The 25533-nt window shown below is 37.6% G+C and overlaps 1 protein-coding gene across 2 annotated transcripts in view; it reads right to left on the minus strand.

Moving 5' to 3' along the window:
- LOC139940574 (G protein-coupled receptor kinase 5-like) overlaps positions 1 to 25533 on the minus strand; it is a 100096-nt gene that overhangs the window by 67872 nt on the left and 6691 nt on the right. For both annotated transcript variants that reach the window (XM_071936895.1, XM_071936896.1), the window contains exon 2: positions 13540 to 13635. In XM_071936895.1, the coding sequence (XP_071792996.1) occupies positions 13540 to 13635 (96 nt within the window). The remainder of the gene's footprint in view (positions 1 to 13539; positions 13636 to 25533) is intronic.

Genomic DNA, 25533 nt, shown 5'->3' on the forward strand with positions numbered 1-25533 from the left:
TTCAAGACGTCTTTCACAATAGCAACCTCTGCCAGGCCTCGAAACAACCCATGCAGGCCTGATACTTCACGAAGGCAACGAAGACGACTGCCTCCATGCCCCCTGGTCATTGTCTTGGTGCCCTTGAAATGATCCAGCAGAAAATTACAATTTCCTTGGTGCCCTTGCCCTTTCAAAAACAAAGCATACAGACCTGTCCACAGCGCCCACATAAATTGTTGGGGTGCCCTGTGCTTTTGCTATGGTGCCCCTTGCAAAGTTCCAACAGAAAATTACTCTTTCCTCATTACTCTTTCCTCAGAGAGTGCATCTTACCGGAGGAAATTTGCCAGACCCCTTCCAAGAGGAAAATTGCCGTGCCCCTTCAAGGGCTAATAGTTCAAAAAGGTCATACTGACTTTTGTGATGCACTCATTTTTCAATAGATAGTGACCTCATAAAAGAGTGGGAAATTAAAAATCATCAACCTTCAATTGTAAATGCCATTTTATATGATAAGCTTTCAAAGTAAAGTTTGAAATATGACATCATTAGACATCAAAAGCACATCAATTTTGTTGCACCAAACAAAAGGTCAAATTCAATGCTGGTTTGATTGAATGTCATCAAAATTTATTAATAAACTAAAAACTCTCTGTAGAAAACTGTAGACCATTTGAAATGCGACCTCATCAAAACTGAATTGATGTTGGAGACCCTCTTTCAATGAACTTCCGTACATGTAAATAAGCCAGGTTGCAAGAAATGTGTCGTAGACCCATACTAAATGTTAACACACAACGCTGTCTTTAGCTAACAAACAAGAAGGAAATGCCCTTGCAATCGGATTTTCAAAACAAGACAAATGGTTAGAAGATAGTCACATTAAAGGCAATATACCTGTACAAGTATGTTTTCCCAGAACCATTTCATAATGTACCACCGTGTGCATGGAAGAAGGACTTAAAGAAAAGTTACAGGAGAAAGGGCGTATATAAAGCAATTAATGTGATAAATTGTGACTCAAGACAAACAAGTTTGAAAGTTTGAGCGGTTTTCTGCCACTTCCATTCATTTAGTTAAAGTCACCTGGAAGTGGTATTTTTTCAAAATAAAGCTTTTGTCACTAATATATGTGTTTTGATGAGTGGAATGTGAATAAACAGTTAACTAAGGTTTAAAAAAATTAGTTCTTATGTTATTTACAAATTTAAGAGTAGACCCCAACCCGAGAGGGCGCTGTTCGTGACGTAAATCGAGGCAGACTTTGCCTGTAATGCGTAGAGTAAACACAATTGCAAAGTACATGAACGGACCAAGTCGTGAGTTTGTACGTTAAAAAAAAAAACCACTTTTTGAAATGTACCAACTCACGACTTGGACGTACATGTACTTTGCACGTGTGTTTACTATACGCATTGCAGGCAAAGTCTGCCTCGATTGACGTCACAAAGGGGGTAGGGGGAGTCAGTCCCCTAAACAACTTTATAATGTTTTTTAAACATATAAATCGTGACAAACAATTACTAAAAAAAAAAATTTATTGTTCGTAAGCATATACTCATATGTTTGAAAGAAAATTGTTTTTATTTCCAGGTGACTTTAAGGACAGTTAAATTCAGCAAGAGAATGGGAAAACATCTCTTTTGGGTACCTATCAACAAACAGTAATGCCACATTTACCCCTTTTGTCAAAAGCGATTGTATTGCCTACGACCTTTTGTTAATGGAAAAAAAGTACTTTGTGTGCCATTCTTCGGGCACACAATAATTTCATAAAGTTACTCGACCAAATCATTCATGGAAATTCAAACTCTCGATTTTTCATGGTACCATGTGCTACACACGTACTACGTGAATGTTGTTTTAGTTGAATCACATTTTTTTTCTCAAGGGAGGTGATACATGGCTCCGAGCAGTTGCTTACGGCCTTTTGTTACTGGAAAAAAGTACTTTGTGTGCCACTCTTCGGGCACACAATGATTTCATAAAATTACTAGACCAAACAACTCATGAAAATTCAAACTCTCGATTTTTCTACACATGTTCTACACATGTACTGCGTGAATGTTGCTTTAGTTGTGTCACATTTTTCATGGTACCATGTTCGACACATGTACTACGTGAATGTTGTTTTAGTTGTTCCACATTTTTGTTTTCCAAGGTGATTTATGGAGCAGTTGAATCTCAGGGTTAGTTCTCAATACCAAAATGGAAAATATCAATATTGCAGGTCTAATCGTGCACAGTAGGCCTACATGCACAGTGTAATGTCCTTGCAATTTACAATGTTCATGTACAATGTAGATGTGTACGGGTATACTTACAATGTATAATACCAGAGACCTTCGAAATGACAGGCTTTGTTTGTGAACACATTGTTCACCATAACACCCCAACGTTTAAAGGCAGTGGACACTATTGGTAATTACTCAAAATAATTATTAGCATGAAACCGCACTTGGTAAAAAGTAACGGGGAGCTGTTGATAGTAAAAAACAGTGTGAGAAACGGCTCCCTCTGAAGTAAAGTAGTTTTTTTTAGAAAGAAGTAATTTTCCACAAATTTGATTTCAATACCTCAGATTTAGAATTTGAGGTCTCGAAATCAAGCATCTGAAAGCACAGAACTTCGTGTGACAAGGGTGTTTTTCCTTTCATTATCATCTCGCAACTTCGACGACCGATTGAGCTCAATTTTTCACAGGTTTGTTATTTTATGCATATATGTTGAGATACACCAAGTGAGAAGACTGGTCTTTGACAATAACCAATAGTGTCCAGTGTCTTTAAGCATGACTAGTGTTACGGTTCAGGATCAGTGAAGATCACTAGTACAGTATAAGTTAAGGAGGGATTTCTTTTATACTCTATGACAAATGGTCTAGAATTGGGTGACAATACATGTACATGTACATGTACATGTAGGCCTACAGCTACATGTAGTACACTACATTTTGTATGTAAAATATTTGGATTTATAATTCAACACGTATGGGGTCATTTAGAATACATGTAGTGTGCTAACAAATTTTGGGTTTTTTTTTTTTGGTTTTTTTATATACAAAAAACCAAACAATAAATAAGTTCAAGTTAAAAAATACCCAGCTGGCCAAGTTCGTAATTTTGATTCAGATTTTTGTAAGTTTGAGTGGAAGATAACGTATGTAGGTTACATTGTACCACAGTTTTGGGGAAGCAGCGTGAGAAAGCTTTTGTCGCCTACATAGTTAGATGATTTTGGCACAACAAGTAATTTAGTATCTCTTGATGATCAGAGGCTTCTGGCTGACAGTACGAGCAAGAGATAAACTATATTGATGCTGAATTTTATCAGGAAATTACACTTCCCACAATTGTACATTAAAGGAACACGTTGGTCTTTGAAAGCAATTTCAACCGTTTGTTATAAAATGCATACGATTAGAAAGGTATTTTAAAAGTAGAATATAATTATCCACACAAGTATATCACTCGAAATTGCGTGGTTTTCCTTTTACCTCGTCGACAAACACGGTCGGCCAATTATGGGAGTCAAATTTTTGACTCCCATAAATGGCCGACCGTGTTAGGTCGCAAAGTAAAAGAAAACCACGCAATTTCGAGGCATATTTGTGTGGACCATTGTAATCTTCTTCTAAAACATCTTTCTAACCATGCATTTTATACTCGACTGATCCAAGGCAACGTGTCCCTTTAAACATGCACAGTAGAAATTGTATCTGGAGAAAAATGTTGGCAGATGTATCCCGGATGTGCAAAACATACTTGTTTGATTATCCATACATGCATGTGGTACTTTGCGCTTGCACGTTACATGGACGCTACAGTCAGCCCAGTGAGTACACAATCATGACAATGTGAATCTCTGTTGTAACAACATACTGTACACGCCGGGGCCACTCCCTTCCAAGATGGCAGCCCTTTCGCCAAGAAGTGGCCATAATTTAATGATGCCACTCTGGTTTGGTAATAACAATTTAACTGGATAACATGGATAATAGCGTTCATCCTCACCCCCCCCCCCCCACGCACAAACACTAACTATAGTACTACTCAAGGCAGTTGAATCATTTGTAATGTAATAAAGACCTTAGTGTTGTCTGCAAGACACGGACTGGTTACCGTACATGAGTACCAGGCTCTCTGGCCGCACGCTTAAAATTCAACATTGCCGTAGCATAATGAGCATTAACACGGTGTAATGGTGAAAGTCTTTTGCATACGACAGCCATTTGCAGAGGAAGATAAAACATTACAACCAGACTAGTAATGCGTTGTAAAAAAAACCTGTTAAAATGTAAATTTGTGCCACACCAGACAGAAACTCTGTGTGCAGCTTCAGGAAGTGAATGCAAAATTCCAACCCATCATATTTTTTGGTTAGTTCTGTTTACGCTTCGGCGCACACCATCAAATTCTCTCGTCCGTTACGGTCGTCGAGCAGAATCAACCATGGTGACGTCAATGCATAAACCGCATGGCTTTGGTAATATTGCTGATGTACATCTTACATATCGGCTGAAAATTTAGACGGGAAACAAATAAGAAAAAAGACAAATTGAAGGGGATGATTGAGTGCAAGAGAAGACCAAACAGTAGCTGTCAAAAACATACCAACAACAATATTCGTTGCAGGCCTACTGTTTATATTTTTATATTTTTCAAAACAAGAAAGCACGGGTCATGTATCTGCATCCCAGAATGGCTATCTTGTTTATTGTCTCATTGAAATCAATGTATCTAAACTGAGGCTGGAGAAAAAATTAGACTGGTTCAGTTTAAGGTACAACGAGAATCAGTTATTCATGGTCATATAGGGAATGTGACCGAGATTGGGGAAGCATTTTATTTAATACACAGACCACTCAACTAATGCTCGCACAATGCAGTAAAAGCAAAGTAAATATTATACAATACCATTTGGTTGTTTTACTCCTATACAAATGTTGATACAATACAGCTAACCTGTGACGGTGAACATTTCAGTTCAAATTGTGGTAACATTTTTTGGTTTTTGCCGAAAATCAGGAGCGGATATGTCCACGCAGGAAGACAAATCCATAATTGGAGTAAACAATCTGAGAATTGTTTCCAAATCCATAATTGGAGTAAACAATCTGAGAATCGTTTCATGCAGAAACGTTTCTCTGATTGACAATCTGGGCCCAATTTCATAGAGCTGCTAAGCACAAAAATTTGCTTAGCATGCCCTTTTTGCCTTTTGCTAATTTCCACATGATTTTCAGGATAAGCAAACAAGCCGAATACCAGAAACAAGCAATATCCAAATCCTGTTTTTATCAAGGAAGAAATTTCATGCTAAGCAAATTTTTGTGCTGAGCAGCTCTATGAAATTGGGCCTTGTTGAGTTTCTCGAAAAATTTAATCCACAAAAAAAGGGTGTTTGGAATATATTCTTCTAAAAGTTCTTTCAGTGCACTTTATTCATCTCGTTATAGACAATCTGTTTTCTCCGAAACCTTCAGCTTATTCTTCATGTTGATAAAACAAACATGATTTGTTGAGCTGTGTTGTGAAGAATGAGTTAACAGTTATTACTGACAATGAATTGGTAATTAACAAAGATGATTGTAGATTGCCTAATGCCTAGTGCCAACGGGACATATTTTAAAGTGGTATTTCGTATGACTTAAAGACACTGTACACACTTGGTGTATCTCAACATATGCACAAAATAACAAACCTGTGAAAATTTGAGCTCAATTTGTCGTTGAAGTTGCGAGATAATAATGAAATAATAAAAAATGCAGACGGTTTTAAAATCAAACAACCAAAATACAATAAATCATAGATTCCTGCACACTTGACCAATTTTTAATTCACCACGAAATTATGCTCGGCAGAAAAAAATCCAGCTAATTCTATTACCGCAATCTTGCCCGAACAAAAAAAAAAAAAAAACGATCCCTGGCAGACTGCAATATATCTTTATGAAGGACAAAAAAAATTGTAGTTACCATGACTGCACTATTACTGGTAATTTTTTCCCATCCCAAGTCTGTGACCTTATTAATCCAAGATGAAGACGAGGGAATATAAGGAAGGCCACCAAACTGTAAGAGAAACAAGCATCTGCCAGAGGCAGGATCTTTGATGTTGTCGTGATTGCGACGGACGACCTGGGAAAAAAATACGGGCATACGCTGTGTGTTGAAGTCTATAGCTTGCGTCTCTTCTCCGCTTGAGTGCACCACGCACTAGGGACAAACAACCTGGGACTGCAAGGTTAGACTAGAGTATAAGTCATGTGGTTTTTTGTTCAAATTACCATCACAATACTGACGATGATTGATGGGGAGATGGCATCTTGTTATGACATTAAAAAAAAGAAAACGGGATTATTTTATGAAAAGTTACCACCTGTTTTGGGGTTTTCAAATATCAATGTTTGTAATTTGGCAAATCCCTATAATATTGGGGGGGGGGGATGTGTTTAAAACTGTAAAAAATTGTAAAAATTTCACAAAAGCAAGAGACCCTTGTTTAATTGCAATAAGTTAGGAAATCTCTAATATAAACAGAGTCGCTTGCTATAAAAAAATATCATACAAAGGAACAATTCCAACCTCTCCCACAATGAATCCCTTTGTTTCTTTGAGTTTATATCCTATCTGTCAGTGCCACAGTCATAACGACAAATTTACTCAAAACTTCTGCTAGTGGTAGATTCTGTCATAGGTCCGGACCTCCGACAAAATTTAGCAATGTTTGAGAAGACTTCACAAGGGACCTTGTGATGGACAGTCCAATAATACTTGCCCTTTCACAGAAAGTGCACTTTGTAAAAAAAAAAAATTACAACCATGCTAAAATAAAACAAGGGACCCCTGCTAAATTGCTCTCGTGTGAAAAGGGTTAAAAATGAGCAATCCAAAGGACAAGAGCCATCCTGAACACAAACCTAGCAGTTCTCCTCCAGATAAAGTGAAAATTAGCAAACCCCAAGAACTTTATTCTCCGTTATTGACATGTGAGATAATCTGTCAGACTGTTAGCCAATCAATGTCACGCAAGATGTCCATTATAAAAACCATTCTAAAATTAAGGATATTTTGGAAACCGTGTAGAGACGGGAGTCAACGTTAAGTTACCAATTGACACCTGTCATTCTAATCTTCTACTTGATGATGCATAAAGTTCGGCATACAAGACAATATAATGGAAACCAAAAATGGTCATAACAGCCATTATTACCAGTACATGTACATGAGCTTTGTGGTGAGAATCGGTGGTTGACAACTCAACGCTTCAATCAGTATCAGGCCTGATACTTCACAGAGGCAACAGAGGCGATTGCCTTCGTGCCCCCTAGTCATTGCCTTGGTGCCCTCTAAATGCACCATCTTTAAATGAGTAGCGTTGGTTCTGAAGAGAATCGGTGGTTGACAACTCAACGCTTCAATCAGTATCAGGCCTGATACTTCACAGAGGCAACAGAGGCGATTGCCTCCGTGCCCCCTAGTCATTGCCTTGGTGCCCTCTAAATGCTCCAGTCATACAAGACAAAATAGTGGACACCAAAAATAGTCATAACAGCCACTATTACCGGTACATGAGGTTTGCTGGATCACCATCTATAAATGAGTAGCTTTGGTTCTGTAGAGAATTGGTGGTTGACAAGTCAATGCTTCAATCAGTATCAGAACTGGTACTTCATGGAGGCAACGAAGGTGTTTGCCTCTGTGTTGCCCCACAGGTCACTGCCTTGGTACCCCTCGAAATGCTCCAGTAGAAACTTACAATTACCTCATAGGGTGCCCTTTACCAAGGAGAAAATGCCTTGGTGCCCTTGCCGTTTTAAAATCGAAGCATACAGGCCTGACCATCTGTAAATTTATACTCCCACCATGCAAAGGTCCAAATCCTACTCGTAACAGCATTGAATCTTTTATCTCTTAAACAATCAAATACTTGAGTGTTCATCGTGTATTAGTCTTCTTTTGCTCTGAGCTGACTGAAATTTGTTAAAAGATGGTAAAATTTAAAGGCAAAGTTAAGCATTTGTCCATGTTTCATTTTTGAATGAAGATTCAAAGCTGACACTAACTCCTTTCAAAAACAACAATGCTTGTTGTGTAGTACCAGCAAACAACAACCACAGTGTGGCCATGACCTCTTTAAACTTCCAGTCTGTATCCAGTTTATTCATTAAACAGATTGGACACTCACGGTTCTCCCTTATTAAAGTAGACCACCAGCCGAATTCTAGTTTTAAAACACAGTCAACATTCACTCTGAATGGTCTAGCAGGCTATTTCAGAGTCAAAAAGCATCCCTGCATGTATTTCAGATCTGGAATTTCATCTTTGAGAGGGCAAGGCCATTTTCATTTTGCAAAGGACACTTCCCTTGGTAAGTAATGGGTAACTTTTAAAGGTGCACCAAGGCCAAGACCAGGGCAACAGAGGTCATGACCTTCCTGGCCTTCGTTAAATTCCACACCTGCTATTCTATATGACATGTATGAAATATGAACTGTTATAAAAGCTGGTGGACATAGTGACATGGCAAAACAAACAAAAACAAAAGAAATGGTAAATATAATTTCACTACATATTATTGTGGATCCCTTTTGTGCATTGGATCAGTCTTGAAAACAAACCCTTATGCCTGTGGCTTTTTTACAGAACACAGGAAAGAGCTGAGTGTACAGTGCCAACTGGAAACCACATCGGTTAAAGACACTGGACACTACTGGTAGTTGTCAAAGACCAGTCTTCTCACTTGGTATCTCTCAACATATATGCGTAAAATAACAAACCAGTGAAAATTTGAGCTCAATCGGTGATCGAAGTTGCGAGATAATAATTAAAGAAGAAAACACCCTTGTCACAAGAAGTTGTGTGCTTCAGATGCTTGATTTCGAGACCTCAAATTCTAAACTTGAGGTCTCGGAATCAAATTCGTGGAAAATTACTTCTTTCTTGAAAACTACTTTACTTCGGAGGGACCCATTTTTCACAAAGTTTTATACTATCAAACTCTCCCCATTACTCGTCACCAAGGTTTTATGCTAATAATTATTTTGAGTAATTACCGATAGTGTCCACTGCCTTTAAGGGTAAAACCAAAATGATGTGTACTTTTTGGCCAAAAGTCCGCACAGCAAATGACTTATATAAAATGTTAAAAACAAGAACATGTACATTGTATTTTTCGTAATAAAAGTGGAAAAAATTTGTCAGAATTCACTCCGCTGTCGCCGTGTACCATCAGAAAAACAGAAACACGCAATCAGCCAACAGCTCGGAATGGTCGGCCATCTATTGCCAATCACACACGGATATAAACAATCAACTATACCTCGGCCAAGTCATGGAGGAAATTAAAAACCAAATTAAAATGGTTCTGCCGTATGGCACTGCCAAAATTTTGACCGTCTTTTTTGTTCTTTCATCCATTGTGCAGTTATTCACTTAAAACTATTTTTGATGTCCAGTTGCCGGCTTTGGGGTTGAACCGGTTTTGTCGACAAGTGACTATCAGTAATGTTCTGAACATTTTGTATCATGTACCTGAATTTAAATAATAAATCAGACATTATGTATAAATGCTGAATCTCGTGCACACATCATTTAAAGGAGAAGCAACATTGCAGGCCCGATACTCTACAGAAGCTAAATGGCTATTGTATGGAGGTAATTTCTGTCATGCCTCTTGGACATTGCCTTGGTGAAATGTTCTCATACAACTGTATTATAAATAGAGGTGTATAAACTAGTAAAACTGCATTGTCCCTTTAAATAATAATAATAATAATAATAATAATTGTGGCTTCTTGTATATAGCGGCTTTCTTGTATATAGCGCACATGTCCATCAATCAGTGACGCTCCTGGCGCTGGTAAAATACTGTAATTCCTGCAAGGTCCATGATGTGGGACTACATTTGAACTATGAAACCTAATTCTGATAGCACCATGTTCAGTACATGTAATGGTTTATAAGGTGCTGTGGCGCAATTTGCTGCCGATCGGACCAGAAACACAATGCAGGCCTGATACTTCACGGAGGCACCGGAGGCGATTGCCTTCGTTGCCCCTTGCCCTTGCCTTGGTGCCCTTGAAATGCTCAAGTAGAAATTTACAATTTCCTCATAGGGTGCCCTTTGTCAAAGAGAAAATGCCTTGGTGCCCTTGCCTTTTCAAAAATGAAGCATACAGGCCTGACAATGTACTGTATGTTGACAGGCCTGGCATTAAATGGATGACACAAAGGCCACGTTGCCTTAGTTGCCCAAGTCTTGGCCTTAGTGCCCCATCAAAAGTTCTCTATAGACTTTTAGATTTTCCAAAGTAGGTGCCCCTTTACCATATGCAAATGGCCTTGCCCTCTTCAAGATGAAATTTCCAGGTCTAACATGTATAGGGCCTACAGGCCTTCATGAAGGCAACAGAGGCAACAGTATCAATGCCCCTAGTCCCTGCCTTAGTGCCCCATCAAAAGTACCAGTAGAAACTTACATTCCTGCCTTATGAGTAGAGCAACTAAAAATGTGTTAACCCCATTAAAATTGAAATAACCCCATTAAAATTGAAGTACATGCATTTGTTTTGTTTTTGTGAAAGGCCAGTTGTACCAATCAAGGGTACGGATTGTACAGGCATTTATTGGGGAGGCAGGTAACTCTGTGGACTTGTGTTTTGAATGAACCAGAAATTATTTTGATGGAATAAAACTCCCCTGAGTACCTCCAACTTTTATAAATAAATAGAGGTAGGACACAGCTGTAGGCATAATTAAATATGGCTTTTTCCAATACCAGCAAATATTTGTGGTAGAAAACAAAAAGATGAAAAAAATATAATAAACAATTGTACCACAATTAATGGCTCCAGAAACAGAATGACGTCAAACATCATTATTAGGTTGTTCAGGTCTTGAAAGTTTGATGTTTTCATAAAAACCTTTCTGGATATAAAATTTGATCAAGTGCTTGCCATGGGATCGTAGGTAAAATCATTCCACTATGTCTGTTTTCATACAATTGAGTGACTGCTAAAGCTACGAATATATTGTTTTCAAATCTAGACTTGATCTTGAAGCCACCACCATCACGTCAATATTGAATCACTTCAAAAACAAAACTCACCAACCTAGAAATGTCATGTAAGGCTTACAATTTTCGTCAATTTTTGTTTTGTTTTTCTTCTTTCAATACCATCATTGTATACATCTTGCTTTCGGCAACTTATCGTTTTGCTGTAATTCAACCAAGCATTTTGGTAACACATCACATATGAAGTGTCTCTGGCCACTGCATTCGCAAGCCGGGACCCCAGCCCTCAGAAATCTTAGGAAATGATAGGCATAAATCACTTCTAAGATTGAATTTTGGGGTGAACATTTATTAAACCTATATTCCTTCAAAGTGAATCCTTTCTCAAAATAATTCATACTAACTTCCATTAAATGGGCGTTAATCGTTTGAGTATTTACCAATCTACATAGTATGACCTTACCTTTCAGCAAATTCAACACGTTAGCATGAAAAGTAAATTTTAGCACAGGAGAACAATTCTCTGTGCTTTATGTTAAAAAAAAAAAAATTACATGTACATGTATGTACACATTGAAAGGTGAATGAAATCTTAAATTAACTGAGACTGACTTGAAACTAAGTTACATGTCAATTGCCTTGTAAGTTGTGTGACACGACCTTCAAATGAAGCGCGTTATGTAGGCAAGTCTCTTATTTCAAAATACGAGCCTCATCACATCCAAACAATTTCATACATTTCTTTTCAAAATCGTTCTACGCATAAGAGTTAACAGTGTGTACTTGATTTGTGTCATCCAATCCAACTCATCCGTCCCGTCTATTTCAGATGTTTTAATTAATACCCTGCTGGCCCCCAATCTATGCAGTTCAGTAAACTCTCCAAGAATGAAGACGGGTCGGCATAGCGAGCATAGCATGAGGTCGTTTGGCGGAGTGCTACACAAGGGTTACGTTAAGGCCTGCAAGAACATTTTACTGGAATGAGACCAATGGCTTAAAGGGAACGTTAAAGCATCAATCGTCGTCCCAGAATTCACAATTGAATGTCCTTGGGACGTTCGCTTTAACTACAATAACTTTAGGGCAACAGAATGTAGATTATTTGACATTACAAACAGTGGCAGCATGATGACGTCTTGTCGTAACATGTTGTTACTTCATGTTCGTACACATCAAATACATCAAACTTTTACAAAAATCTCTTAATCTCAGGGTTTATAAGATTAATTTTTCACCCATCATCCAATCGCCCACACCAACATAAACAATGATCTCAATCACAGAAACATCACAAACACAGTACTAAATTTTGTCACCGGACAATGAGATCACTTTAAAGGCAGTGGACACTATTGGTAATTTTCAAAGACTAGCCTTCACAGTTGGTGTATCTCAACATATGCATAAAATCACAAACCTATGAAAATTTGAGCTCAATCGGTCATCGAAGTTGCGAGATAATAATGAAAGAAAAATAACCCTGCAACACGAAGTTGTGTGCGTTTAGATGCTTGATTTTGAGACCTCAAGTTCTAAACTTGAGGTCTCGAAATCAAATTCGTGGAAAATTACTTCTTTCTCAAAAACTATGGCACTTCAGAGGGAGCCGTTTCTCACAATGTTTTATTCCATTAAACCTCTCCCCATTACTCGTCACCAAGAAAGGTTTTATGGCAATAATTATATTGAGTAATTACCAATAGTGTCCACTGCCTTTAACTGTTGACCTAGTCTTGGCCTCGGTGCCCCTTCAAAATACTCCCACATGTACACAATCTGATTTCAGTTTTAAGTGCTTTCTTTCAACCCTCAGGAATAAAAATTCCAGGTTTGTAAATAACACAACTTAAGGTTCACAGGGCTTACATTTCAAGATTGTCTCATCTAGAACACTGGTCTTGTAATTGTAGCTGTGAAAAACTACTGCACAATAATATTTTTATAAGACGAAAAAATGTTAACTACTTTTAGGAGGCGGGGATTTGAACAAAGCTATAGTATGTTTTTAGTAGCTTGAAAGGTGTGGTCTGTGAAAACATAGTACTTCTGGTCTTAAGTTATGATCATTCTGGTCTCAAGCTTAAACTGCATGTTACATACATCTGTTTTATATTGTACACTATAGACTGTGAACAGTACAGCCGGTATTTCAAGCCCCGATCCATAACATGGGCACAATTTTATGGCGCAAAAATTAGCAAAGCACAAATTAATTCTGCTAACCAGAATATGGTTACCAGCTAAAATACCAAGTGGAATGTACATGTGTACTGTCAGTGACTGGGATTCTGCTAATATTTTGCCTAGCAGTAATTGGGCCCTATTCAAGTACATGTACCTGGGTCCAATTTCATAGAGATGCACATTTAGCTTTAGCACAACATTTTCCATACCAAAATATGGTTGCCAGCCCCAAACCATAAGTCATCATTTATGACTGGTACCCAGCTCATTTATGCTAAGCAGAAAACTGGTAAGCGATATTCTCTGCTCCATGCAATTGGGCTCTAATAAAGTTTTGAAAATCATACCGTACCTATAGTTTCCCTGAGGTCTTGACACAATGAAATATGAGGGAATTTAAGAATTTGCTTCCACTTCTTGCTCCGTCCCTTCCTTTTACCTCCTCCACCTGCAACAGGAGAAACAAAACAACTCCACATTAGTAAACCAGAATATAAGAGATTTGAGGCATTGCATAGTGAGAAAAAATTAAGAACTCACTCCATGGTAGTGCAGTTAAAAACGATCCTTTAAGGCTGAAGTAGTAGTCCAAGCCGATTTTCTAGTGTACCTTCCGCCCAGGTAGTTGTTAAACAGCAAGACGGTTCTTTTAAGAACTGAGAAGTCTCCTATTAAATCTACTTCGCGGTAGTAGAATACATAATAGCAAGACAGTTCTCTAAAGAACTAACTCTACCTGGCAGTGGATACACACATGGTGTTACCGCAAACCAAACAATATACAGAATATAAGACTTGAAGATTTTCCAATGGGCATGCCCTTTGCAATGGCCTTGCCTTCTCAAAGATGAAACTCCATGCCTGGATTAATCTTCAATAGGTTTTAGTCAGGCTCTACAACTTCGCTTATTACGTATTGACACTGGGATCTCTCCAAGTGATGACATTTTCTCCACTTAAAGACACTGGACACTATTGGTAATTGTCACAGACTAGTCTTTTCAGTTGGTGTATCTCAACATATGCATAAATTTTTTTTTAAACTGTGAAAATTTGAGCTCAATCGGTCTTCGAAGTTGCGAGATAATAATGAAAGAAAATACACCCTTGTCACCCCATGGTCACAAGAAGTGGTGTGTTTTCAGATGCTTGATTTCGAGACCTCAAATTCTAAATCTGAGGTCTCAAAATCTAATTTGTTGAAAATTACTTCTTTCTCGAACACTACATCACTTCAGAGGGAGCTGTTTCTCACAATATTTTATACTATCAACCTCTCCCCGTTACTGGTAATCAAGAAAGGTTTTATGATAACAATTATTTTGAGTAATTACCAATAGTGTCCACTGCCTTTAAAAGAAAGACAAAATAAATCATTTGTATTCCAACTCTGTAGTGGTTGGTCGGTTTGTTCTTCATTTTGATACAAAGATAGGTTCTGAGGTGTTTGCAAACTGATCGTTATCCAGTAATGCGTAGACACCATCATATCAATACAACCATCAAGAACAGGCCTTGACAAGGAAATCTAATCTTCAAGATAGTACAAAGTCTGATTTTATATCGATTTTTCGACCGATTTGAGCCAAAGATTTAGTTTGAAATTGTAAATACAGCAGTTTATGTGTCTAGATTCAAAATTCTACATATTATTAGGAAATCAGAATCTACAAGGTTTCAGATCTCAAACGAGTTTTTTTATGTTATTGTATACAAATTCAAGCCTGGAATGATGTGAAGACCTAGGCATCCATTGCCCGGGTTTTGGCCTTGGTGCCCCTTCAAAATATTTGCACAGAACAACTTAAAATGGCCTTGCCCTCTCAAAGATTAAATTCCAGGCCTGCAAATTACATCAACATGGTGACTCTCTGGTATAAATATCTCAGAGTAAAATTTGAGATTAAGTCTTCAATTTCACTGCAGTTTAAAAGCAACTAATATCAAACAAATTGTGGGATCTTCATGATGTTGCAATACAATGTATACAATATAAGTTCAAACTCATGGAATTGTTTTTTTATTTCTCCATTCAAGCCCTTGATTCTATTACAAAGAATTTAACAGAATGTCAACCGCAGGAAAAACATCACATGATCGTGTAGGACCTTCAAGTGCGAAGACCGTCGCTCTGACACCCATCGCCCAATCCAAGAGCAATTAAATATTAACAGAACCTATGCATTAAAAACCTGAACTCCGTCCAGCCAGTCTCCGATGCATGCAGCACAGCGGCCGCAGAGAGTAGGTAAAGCCAGCCCGGATTGATTCACACTACGCTGCATTCGTAAATAGATTTCACACACATAGTCTGGAGGGACACCTCATTTTATATTGAGAGGTTGGGGGAGGAGAGTCCCTGGTCAGGGGTTGTGGGAGAGCCCCTGGTCAGCCAGGGTCTGCTGACCATCGACCACACTGCCTGACCTCTCCATGTTATGTCATTTTTCAAGGGGTCATCCATTCCTTCTTCCATGGGTCATCCAAAGCAAGATTTTAGCCACGGTTGGGTAAAATTTGCTGAAAATTTGCTGAAAATTTAAAAACTACATGTAGGTGTTCAAATTGTTTACATGTACTTACAATGTACGTGATGTAGATGACAAATACAACATGGTGTCCAAATTTAAAAATGGGTCTCCAAAAGACACCCAGACACCCCTCTGGATAACACTCATAGTATGTGTGGGAGAGGGCGGAGTCCAAGTATTCAAAATTGTCGATGTTAAAAAATTAAAATTAAAAAAAATAAAATTGAGGCTGGGTGGATCAAAAGAGATAACAGAAAATTGAAATTCATATTTTTTTATATTATTTTAAAAAATCGAAGAAAGAATATGACAAAATACCCAGCTGGCCAAGATCATTCAATTAATTCCTGACTACACTACAACGTTGTTTGTTTTAAAACCCCCCAAAAAAACATTAAAAAACTTCTTGGAGACCCTTTGATCTTAAATATCTGGTTCACTTGAGGTATTAACTTGTTCTATAGTGTGTAGATAATATATTATGAAGCCATTCAATATTAGAAAATTTAAATTTGGGGTGGTTGAGTTGGTTTTAAAAATAATTTAGAAATAAAATTACATTTTTTTTTGTAACAACATTGACTATTCTGAATGGCCCTTAAAGCCATTAAACACTTTCGTAACAGAAAAAAAAAAAAGTTCACAGATTTACAAATAACTTACAGGGTTTACAGAAGGTAATGATAAAAGACTTCTCTTGAAATATTGTTCCATGGAATGCTTTCCTTTTTGAGAAAACATTAAATAATTATCAATTCTCGACATCGAGAATTACGGATTTATAGTCTACACATGTCATGGCACAAGGGTGGGTTTTCCCAATATTTTCTCCCGACTCCGATGACCGATTGAGCCTAAATTTTCACAGGTTTGTTATTTTATATATAAGTTGTGATACAAGAAGTGTGGGACTTGGACAATACTGTTTACCGAAAGTGTCCAACGGCTTTAAACACATTCGTTTTATACTGCAATATTTGGAAGGTATGTATACATTGAACACAGCAGGTAATCAAAGTGTAATGGTAAACCGACACGAAAATGCATGTTCTCTTGGCAAGTACATGAATCGGTCATGAATACGGTCCCAAGATGGGCTGAGTCACGTAGATATTTACAACAGTTAAATTAAATATTTGAACATTATTGAACATTTACAGCCATTATACACTTTCTGTACAATAAAAAAAAAAAAAGTTCACAGATTTACAAATAACTTACAGGGTTTACAGTAAGGTAATGGTGAAAGACTTCTCTTGAAATATTATTCCATGAAATGCTTTACTTTTTGAGAAAACATTAAAACAATATCAATTCTCGATAGCGAGAATTACGAATTTATTTTGAACACATGTCATGACACGAGGAAACGTGCGGAAACAAGGGTGGGTTTTCCCGTTATTTTCTCCCGACTCCGATGACCGATTGAGCCTGAATTTTCACAGGTTTGTTATTTTATATATTTAGATACATGAAGTGTGGGCCTTGGACAATACTGTTTACCGAAAGGGTCCAATGGCTTTAAGGTATGGTATACTAGCTTCATGGTAATAATGATTGTAACTCAAACAGCAGACGTTTCTTTTATTTTCAAGATTTCATGATCTGTAAGCTTGAAAATAAAAGATTAAAAAGCACAGGTTTATAGTATGGGTATTTTTTGTAGGACACAAAACACAATGTCCACAGATTTATATTTTAAAAACTTACACAGTTTGGAGATTATGATGGTAGAAACCTTCGCTTAAAATATTACTGGCTGGGGTGCTGTAAATTTTTGAGAAATGAGTCAAAGACACAAAAATAATTTTCGCTGAGAGAAACATTATTTGTAAAGCGTCTTAAATTAAACTGGTAGTTTTACATGCTAAAAACTGAGATGAAATGTTTTTTGTGACATTGTTTTATTTTTCATAAACTACAGCACCTCAGTAGGCCTACATAATATTTGAAGGGAAGCTTTCTACCATCATAATCTTGTAAATCTGTGGACATTGTGTTTTGTGTTACAAAAAGTAGCCAAATCCTTTAAAGGCAGTGGACACTATTGGTAATTGTCAAAGACTAGCCTTCACAGTTGGTGTATCTCAACATATACATGTATATATATGCATAAACTAACAAACCTGTGAAAATTTGAGCTCAATCGGTCATCGAATTTGCCAGATAATAATGAAAGAAAAAAACAACCTTGTCACACGAAGTTGTGTGCGTTTAGATGGTTGATTTCGAGACCTCAAGTTCTAAACCTGAGGTCTCGAAATCAAATTCGTGGAAAATTACTTCTTTCTCTAAAACTATGGCACTTCAGAGGGAGCCGTTTCTCACAATGTTTTATACCATCAACCTCTCCCCATTACTCGTCACCTAGAAAGGTTTTATGCTAATAATTATTTTGAGTAATTACCAGTAGTGTCCACTGCCTTTAAAGGTAAATAAGAACATGGATATCCTTCTGGTCTAGCTAAAAGGAAATTCCACGTGATCACATTGTAAGTCTGCCATGTTTTGTTGAAGAAACAGAGAAAGCACTACTACATGTACCGCAGACAACAGTGAGATGAGACAACAGAATGTACATGTACATACTAGTCCTCAAACCTCATCATGCTTGCGTTACACTCCCACTCGGCCGTAATTTATTATAAAATGCGTACATACGGATTCCGATTTCTGCAGCATGCCGTGTACACTCCCAGGCATGCATACTGCTCCATGTTGAAGGCAATTACTACTTGCATTACTGGGTGGACACTATAGACACATCACATAAATATTGGGTCAAACTGATCTAGCTGTCAAAGACGCTTTATTTTTCATTTTCTGATTTTTATTTTTCATGTAGGGAAGGGATAATTCCATTCAATGGGGTTTGTTTTTTTGTAATGCATGAATTTACAATATTTTGGAGAGTCAACAATGCTTTGTTTCGTCACAGCCTGTAATTAAAATTGACAAGTAAATAAGTTTCACTTAAACGGCATTTTACATGCATGTTTTTGTTAATTTTAATGAAGTCAAAATTTTGATTCTAAAGAATTTAGATATTTAAAAAAAAGGTTTGTCCTTATAATTTAACCCAAAAGAAGGAATTGAGTAAATATTATACCTTAATTATAGAACTTACACAATACATGTATTTTTGCAAATGATTTCATAAGCTTGATTAAATGATAACCATTTTGTTTTTTAATATTGTTATAATGTTTTGACAGGCTTGTGTTTTTTAACATCTGAACTGTGAAATACAAGATTTAAAGCACACTGAATTTAAACAAGGTTTTCGGAATGTGTTCTATTTGGTGTTTATCTTAGTTGTTAAAACCCTACTGGGCAATCTAAACAATAATTCTATAATGGATTTCTCTTGATGTTTTTTGTGCAATTACAATTTTTGTTTTGTGTCGGCCAAAATGTGTTTGAATCAGCACGCGAATTGCGCGTATCTGCCCGATACCCTAGCTTGTGCATGGGGAGAGCCTCAAAAGTGATAATACAAATCATGTGACCTGGGCCTAATTTCATAGCTCTGATTACCACCGAAACGATCACGATTCCCTGCCAAATTTCTGCGCTAGCCTTTTAAGAACGTGGTGTATGCACGCGCAAAAGCCAAAATTTGCCGCTAACCCGTGAAATACGCTTTCCGTAAGCACAGAATTCTCTGCTTCCGCAAGCGCTAATTCTGTGCTTACGGTAAGCAGAGCCATGAAATTGGGACCTGCTCATAAGACTGAACCTTGTTAGGATGGTAAAGACGTTTTCTGAATGACTAAACATAGCTCCGGGTGCGCTCACTTGTCTTGCTGTTTATTTGTGCCTACATTCTCTTCTCTCTCACCATCATTAAAGAGAGAGATGGTCTATCGGCAGACGGTTGGCTATAAGACGACTTCAACCCACTATGTTTTTCTTTGCTGTCTTCTGGAGACATTATTAATTTCATCCACATTACATCTACCTCTTTATTAAAACCCTCTGTCCATGATTAAATTTTTACAAGGAAAAAAATACACCACCAGCTGGTGAATCATTTTGCAAATGGATTTTCTTCTTCCCTTTTTTTTTCTTCTAAAAAACATTCACTCGCTTGTAATAACAAATAAGATCTTTAAGGTATTAAAGCTTTACTTCTGGCATCAGTAAGTTTCGATTACGATCATACATGTACATGTATTTGTGCAACAATATGCAGGGTTCTTGCCAAGCACGGGCAAGTGTATTGGGCTGATGATAAAGCATGAGTTGCGCGTAGCGTTGATTTGCGCAAATTGTGGCCAAATGCTTTTCTTTCTCCTTTTACTTGGATCAATTATCATTATTTATAAAAAGACAAAACCATTCAGAATGCTCAAAATTGCAGACTAGGGCTTTTCAATGATAAACACCTCGCTTCAATTCAGCGTCCTTTGTCCAAACTTGCTAAATTTGGGTCCAGAATTCCCCCCAGTTTTTAGAACTCCTGGGGAGAACCCCCATGTATTCATAGGATAGGACTTCCTGCAGAGAGCTATAAAATTATTTATGATACCTGTCCACAAAGACCAGTCTTCTCAACACATGCACAAAAAGTAACAAACAAGTGTATTGAACTCAATTGGTCGTCGAATTTGCGAGATAATAAAAGAAGACAAAACACCCTTGTCACCAAAGTTGCGTGGTTTCAGATCCTTGGTTTCAAAACCTCAAAATCTAATTCTGAGGTCTCGAAATCAAATTCAAATACTTAGTGGAAAATTTCTTCTTTCTCGACAACTACGTTACTTCAGAGGGAACCGTTTCTCACAATGTGTTACACTATCAACCGCTCTCCATTGCTTGTTACCAAATAAGTTTCTAGGCTAACAATTATTTTTGAGTATAATTACAAATAGTATCCAGTGCCTTTAAGTGCCCTAGTACCCTATAGTCAAGACCTGGAGTTTGCCTTCATGCACCAGTGAATGCATGTAAAACTCATTACCACACTACCATTTCCTTCCTCCATATAATTATCAAATATGTAGGCTTCATTACTTGTTAATTCAGGGGGTTTTTCCATTAAAATATCACTACTAGGCTAGGCGGCAAACATGTACGTAATGCATGGAGGTGGGATTAGTGTGCCAAAACCATGCCATTCAAAAAAAAAAATCATTTTATATTTATCATTAAGATTGTCACAATGAATCTTAAGTTATTTTCAAATTCGTTAAAGCTACAACAACAACAAATTTAATATAATTGAACTAAATTTATCCTTTCTATTTGTTTACAAAAAATAATTGAAGGGGTGGGGGTTAGTTTTAAAGGCAGTGGACACTATTGGTAATTGTCAAAGACTAGCCTTCACAGTTGGTGTATTTCAACATATGCATGAAATAACAAACCTGTGGAAATTTGAGCTCAATCGGTCATCGAACTTGCGAGATAATAATGAAAGAAAAAAACACCCTTATCACACAAAGTTGTGTACGTTTAGATGGTTGATTTCGAGACCTGAAATTCTAAATCTGAGGTCTCGAAATCAAATTCGTGGAAAATATCTTCTTTCTGGAACACTATGGCACTTCAGAGGGAGCCGTTTCTCACAATGTTTTATACCATCAACCTCTCCCCATTACTCGTCACCGAGAAAGGTTTTATGCTAATCATTTTAAGAATTGAGTGACAGAATTTCTAATGTTTAGTTTGAGTCTGCAAGTATTATACATACATGCTGTAGTCGAATGGCAATAGCATCCATCTAAAGGCACTCTCTGCCTTGATTAATATGTTCCCTACTTGCATTTATGTAGTGTTGAGTAGGAATAATGTCACCCTATGTGCAGTCCACTCATGGCACTTGCAAAGTATCAAGCGTGCTAAATTTACAGCCAACTAAGCTTGGGCGATATCACGATATTATCGAATATTGCGATATTAATTTGGACACGATTTCGATATCGGATGGATTTGGTTTTAATCGAAATATCGATATATCGCGATATATCGCGATAATCGCGATATATCGATATATCGATTAAATATCGCGATGTATTTGCTAGCTGAGACATCTTGCACCCCATAGGTTTGGAGTAAAACTAGAAGAATAGGTCATTAGAACACCTCTCTTATGCAGGACTGTCTCTTCTACAACTTTCACTTGGAGTTTTAAGACTGATGATGTCAAACTTCATTAATCGCGATTATATCGAATATCGCGATATATTGTCGGCAATATATCGTGAATAAAATAAATCGATATCGCCCAAGCTTACAGCCAACCTATATAATTTGCACACATTCACAATTATGCACTTGCGCACAAATGCCAATCCCAAACACCCAGTATGAAAACACCTTTAAGTACAAGGGGAAATAAACATGTCCATGTGCAATTCTGTTCCGAATCACACCCATGGGAAATAAGGCCCTAAGACTGCTCATGTGTGAAGCATTCGGGCAAAATACATTTTTATGAAGTACCTAAAAAAAAAGCTGTTTAAGACTAGACCTCGATATACTGACGTGCTTACTAGCACAGGGTAGTTACTAACACGTTAGTAGGCCTACAATTGTACAATTACTTAGTGCGCTATACAAAGTAATTGTACAATTTTGTATTTTTACTTGGAGATGCTAACCCCCTCCTCTTTAATTAGCCAGGATTTGGCAAAAGGGGACATCCAAATTTGCTGGAAATTTTAAAATTGGGTAGTACACATTGCTCACTTAAAATACATGTATTAAAGGAACACGTTGCCTTGGATCGGACGAGTTGGTCAAAACAAAAGCGTCCGTAACAGTTTTTTATATAATGCATATGGTTGGAAAGATGTTTTAAAAATAGAATACAATGATCCACGCAAGTTTGCCTCGAAATTGCGTGGTTTTCCTTCTATTGTGCGAACTAACACCGTCGGCCATTTATGGGAGTCAAAATTTTGACCCCCATAAATGGCCGACGTGTTAGTCGACGAGGTAAAAGGAAAACCACGCAATTTCGAGGCATGTTTGTGTGGATCATTGTATTCTACTTTTACAACATCTTTCTACCCATATGCATTTTATAAAAAACGGTTACAAACGCTTTTCAAAGACCAACTCGACCGATCCAAGGCAACGTGTTCCTTTAAAATGACAGATAAAACAGGGTGGCCAAATTTAACATAGGGTGGCCAAATTTAAAACAGGGTAACAAAAAGACACCCCTCTGGCTAACACTTGCTCCTTCTATGTTCAGACAGCGTACTAAGTTAGACCCAAACCGGTTTAACTTTTATGAGCAGCAGGGGGAGGTCGTAACAAAAAAATTCCCCTTGCGTTCAGACAGCACTGAGTTAAACCCGATACGGTTTATCTTTGGTTTTAAGAGTTCAAAGCAAACGCGACCACGTTACTCTCACATCCTGTTAATTGGCCTGTTCATTGGTCACCGTGTGTTTACGTAATGATTACGGAGGTCAATGGGTCGTCTGTTGTGAGTTAAACCGGATGTGGTCTTTTTTATTCTGTCCACACACAGTGTTACAAGATAAACCCGAAGCGGTCTAAAGATAAACCCCTCCATGGACGGTTTATCTTTTGTGGGTTGAACTCGATTCGGACTAACTTTAGAACCGTTCAGACACACAGAGTTGAACTCGATCGGGTAGAACATGAGTTAAACCCACTTTACTACTGTGTCTGAAATATTGTGAGGAGCCACATGGATGTGTGTCTTGATTTCCTGTAACAAAATGAGCTAAAATCCTGATTTTTTAGGAAGCGATAATTGAGGTCACTGCATGTGACACTTCCTGTTTACACATTCCCTCCACAATGTTTGAAACAATCTTTCTCTTTGTATTCCATTTCCACACTCTGCCGTCTCAAACAGTGGAGCAATTGATAATGTCTATGGGCATACTAATGTGTAGTTTATTTGCATCTCTATCATTAAAGCCTTCAGCTGCATAAATCAGCAAAAGACCTTCACCAGAGTTAATTTTAGGTCTGGGAGTCTGCAAGGCTACTTTCATTATTTGATAAACAATTTACAGATTGTCTTAACGTTGGTGCAGGAAAAGCCAGGGTACAATTTTGACATATAAATAATTTATATTTTAAAAAGGACTGTAGACAATTACTTTAAGATGATGAAAAAACTGGCCCTTCTTTGTCTGGTGCATAATCTAAACGATGTACGCAGCAATGGCTGATCAGTACAGAACGGGTTTATAAATAAATAGCATGGCGACTCCGAAGCAATTCAGGATCAACCAGTCGTTGCGTTGAGGTACCCTAAACACAGCAGTGACATAAATAAACAGTCACCGAACCTTTAGAAAACAGCACTAGCCAACTACTAATCAGAATAAATTGCTCTTCATAGTCAGTGCAGTCCGAGAGCAATTAGTATAAAATGCCTGCCATCGGAGAATTGTACATTGACTAAGCCATTGCTGAACATTTCCCCTCGCAAAATGTTAGCAGCGCACATGCTTTGTGCGTCTGCTGTTGATTATATATACGAGCTGCCCAACTGGCAAACCCTAAGTTCAATCACAACTGTTGTTTGCACTCTGAATGATAAATTGTATTTTTACACTTTACACAGACTTTACACAACAAAATGTCAATTGTAAACACGTAACTGTATTTGCAGAGTATACAGATGACCTTTTTAAAGGACCCTGTAATGCTGTAATTATCCTCAAAAAAAATCTAAAACACATAACCAAGCAATATTTTCTTCCGTACCGGTAAATGAACGAAGGCAGGCAGGGCATTAGCCAGATCCCTATTTGGTAAAAATGAGTATGCAATGCATTGAACACAGGGATCAAGACAGACAAAAGATGGTGGTAGCATTGTTATATGGGTGAGGTCAATATTCAAGGTTTTTAATCACTGATTTTTGAAATGTTTGAACAAGGAGAAGAATTGGCAAGTACACATACCTTCAATTATTATAATTATGATCAATCATTGTCCAAACCACTGATGGCTTGAAGTATTGTAAGTTTAACTAATCTTATTATAGTAGTGCTTTTCCATAACTTTTTAAATTTCGCGGTTTGTGGTTTTAACTATTGGCTGGTCCATTTTGTGGTTTATATTTTTAGAAATATTTTATGCTCGTGGGTTTTTTGCTCTTGTTTGCAGCTATTTTTAATGTGTACAGCGCCTTGGGGTCCAGTCATGGATGTAAGGCGCTTTATAAGCGTTGTTTATTATTATTATTTACAGTGAACACACAATCTAATTTAACAGAAGTGGGTTAATTGGGTGTGGGAGGGTTCATGAAAAGTCCTTGAACAAGAAAATGTGTTGCGCCATCGTCAAGACTTTTACAAGTGATGTTTGACGCTTTGCATGGTGTGGGGTGTTTAAACGGTTGATAATGACCAGTTGGAGCTCTGTTTATAACTGGTTGTAGTCGGATACTACGCGCTAGTCTTGGTGCAAGACGTTTCTTGTTACGGGCGATGCGGGCGCAGTCGGTGAGTTGGCCACGCTGTGTGTGAAAGGAAAACGAGAACACTTGCACCAAGACTGCAAACGTATAAGTTTTACAGAATTTCTTACTTTATTACGCCTTTTAACCAAAAAGGCATTTATGAATGGGAAAAAAAGAGTAGTGACTCGTTTTTTAACGGGTGTTTAAAACCTTCCAGGGTCGTTGCCGTGTGATAAAAGGCTCGGGCCTTAAATCACACGGCAACGACCCTGCCTGTTTTAAACGGTGGTTAAAGAACTCGTCGCTACCCTTTTATTCCCTTAGTAAAACTTGCGGGTACTACCACGTATCTCTTTTGTGGGAGTGTTGGCTATGAAATGAGCCGGTTTGGTCTCAACCGTTTCAAACTGTA

This window comes from Asterias amurensis, chromosome 8 (genome assembly GCF_032118995.1).
Source record: "Asterias amurensis chromosome 8, ASM3211899v1".
Taxonomy (NCBI): Eukaryota; Metazoa; Echinodermata; class Asteroidea; order Forcipulatida; family Asteriidae; genus Asterias; species Asterias amurensis.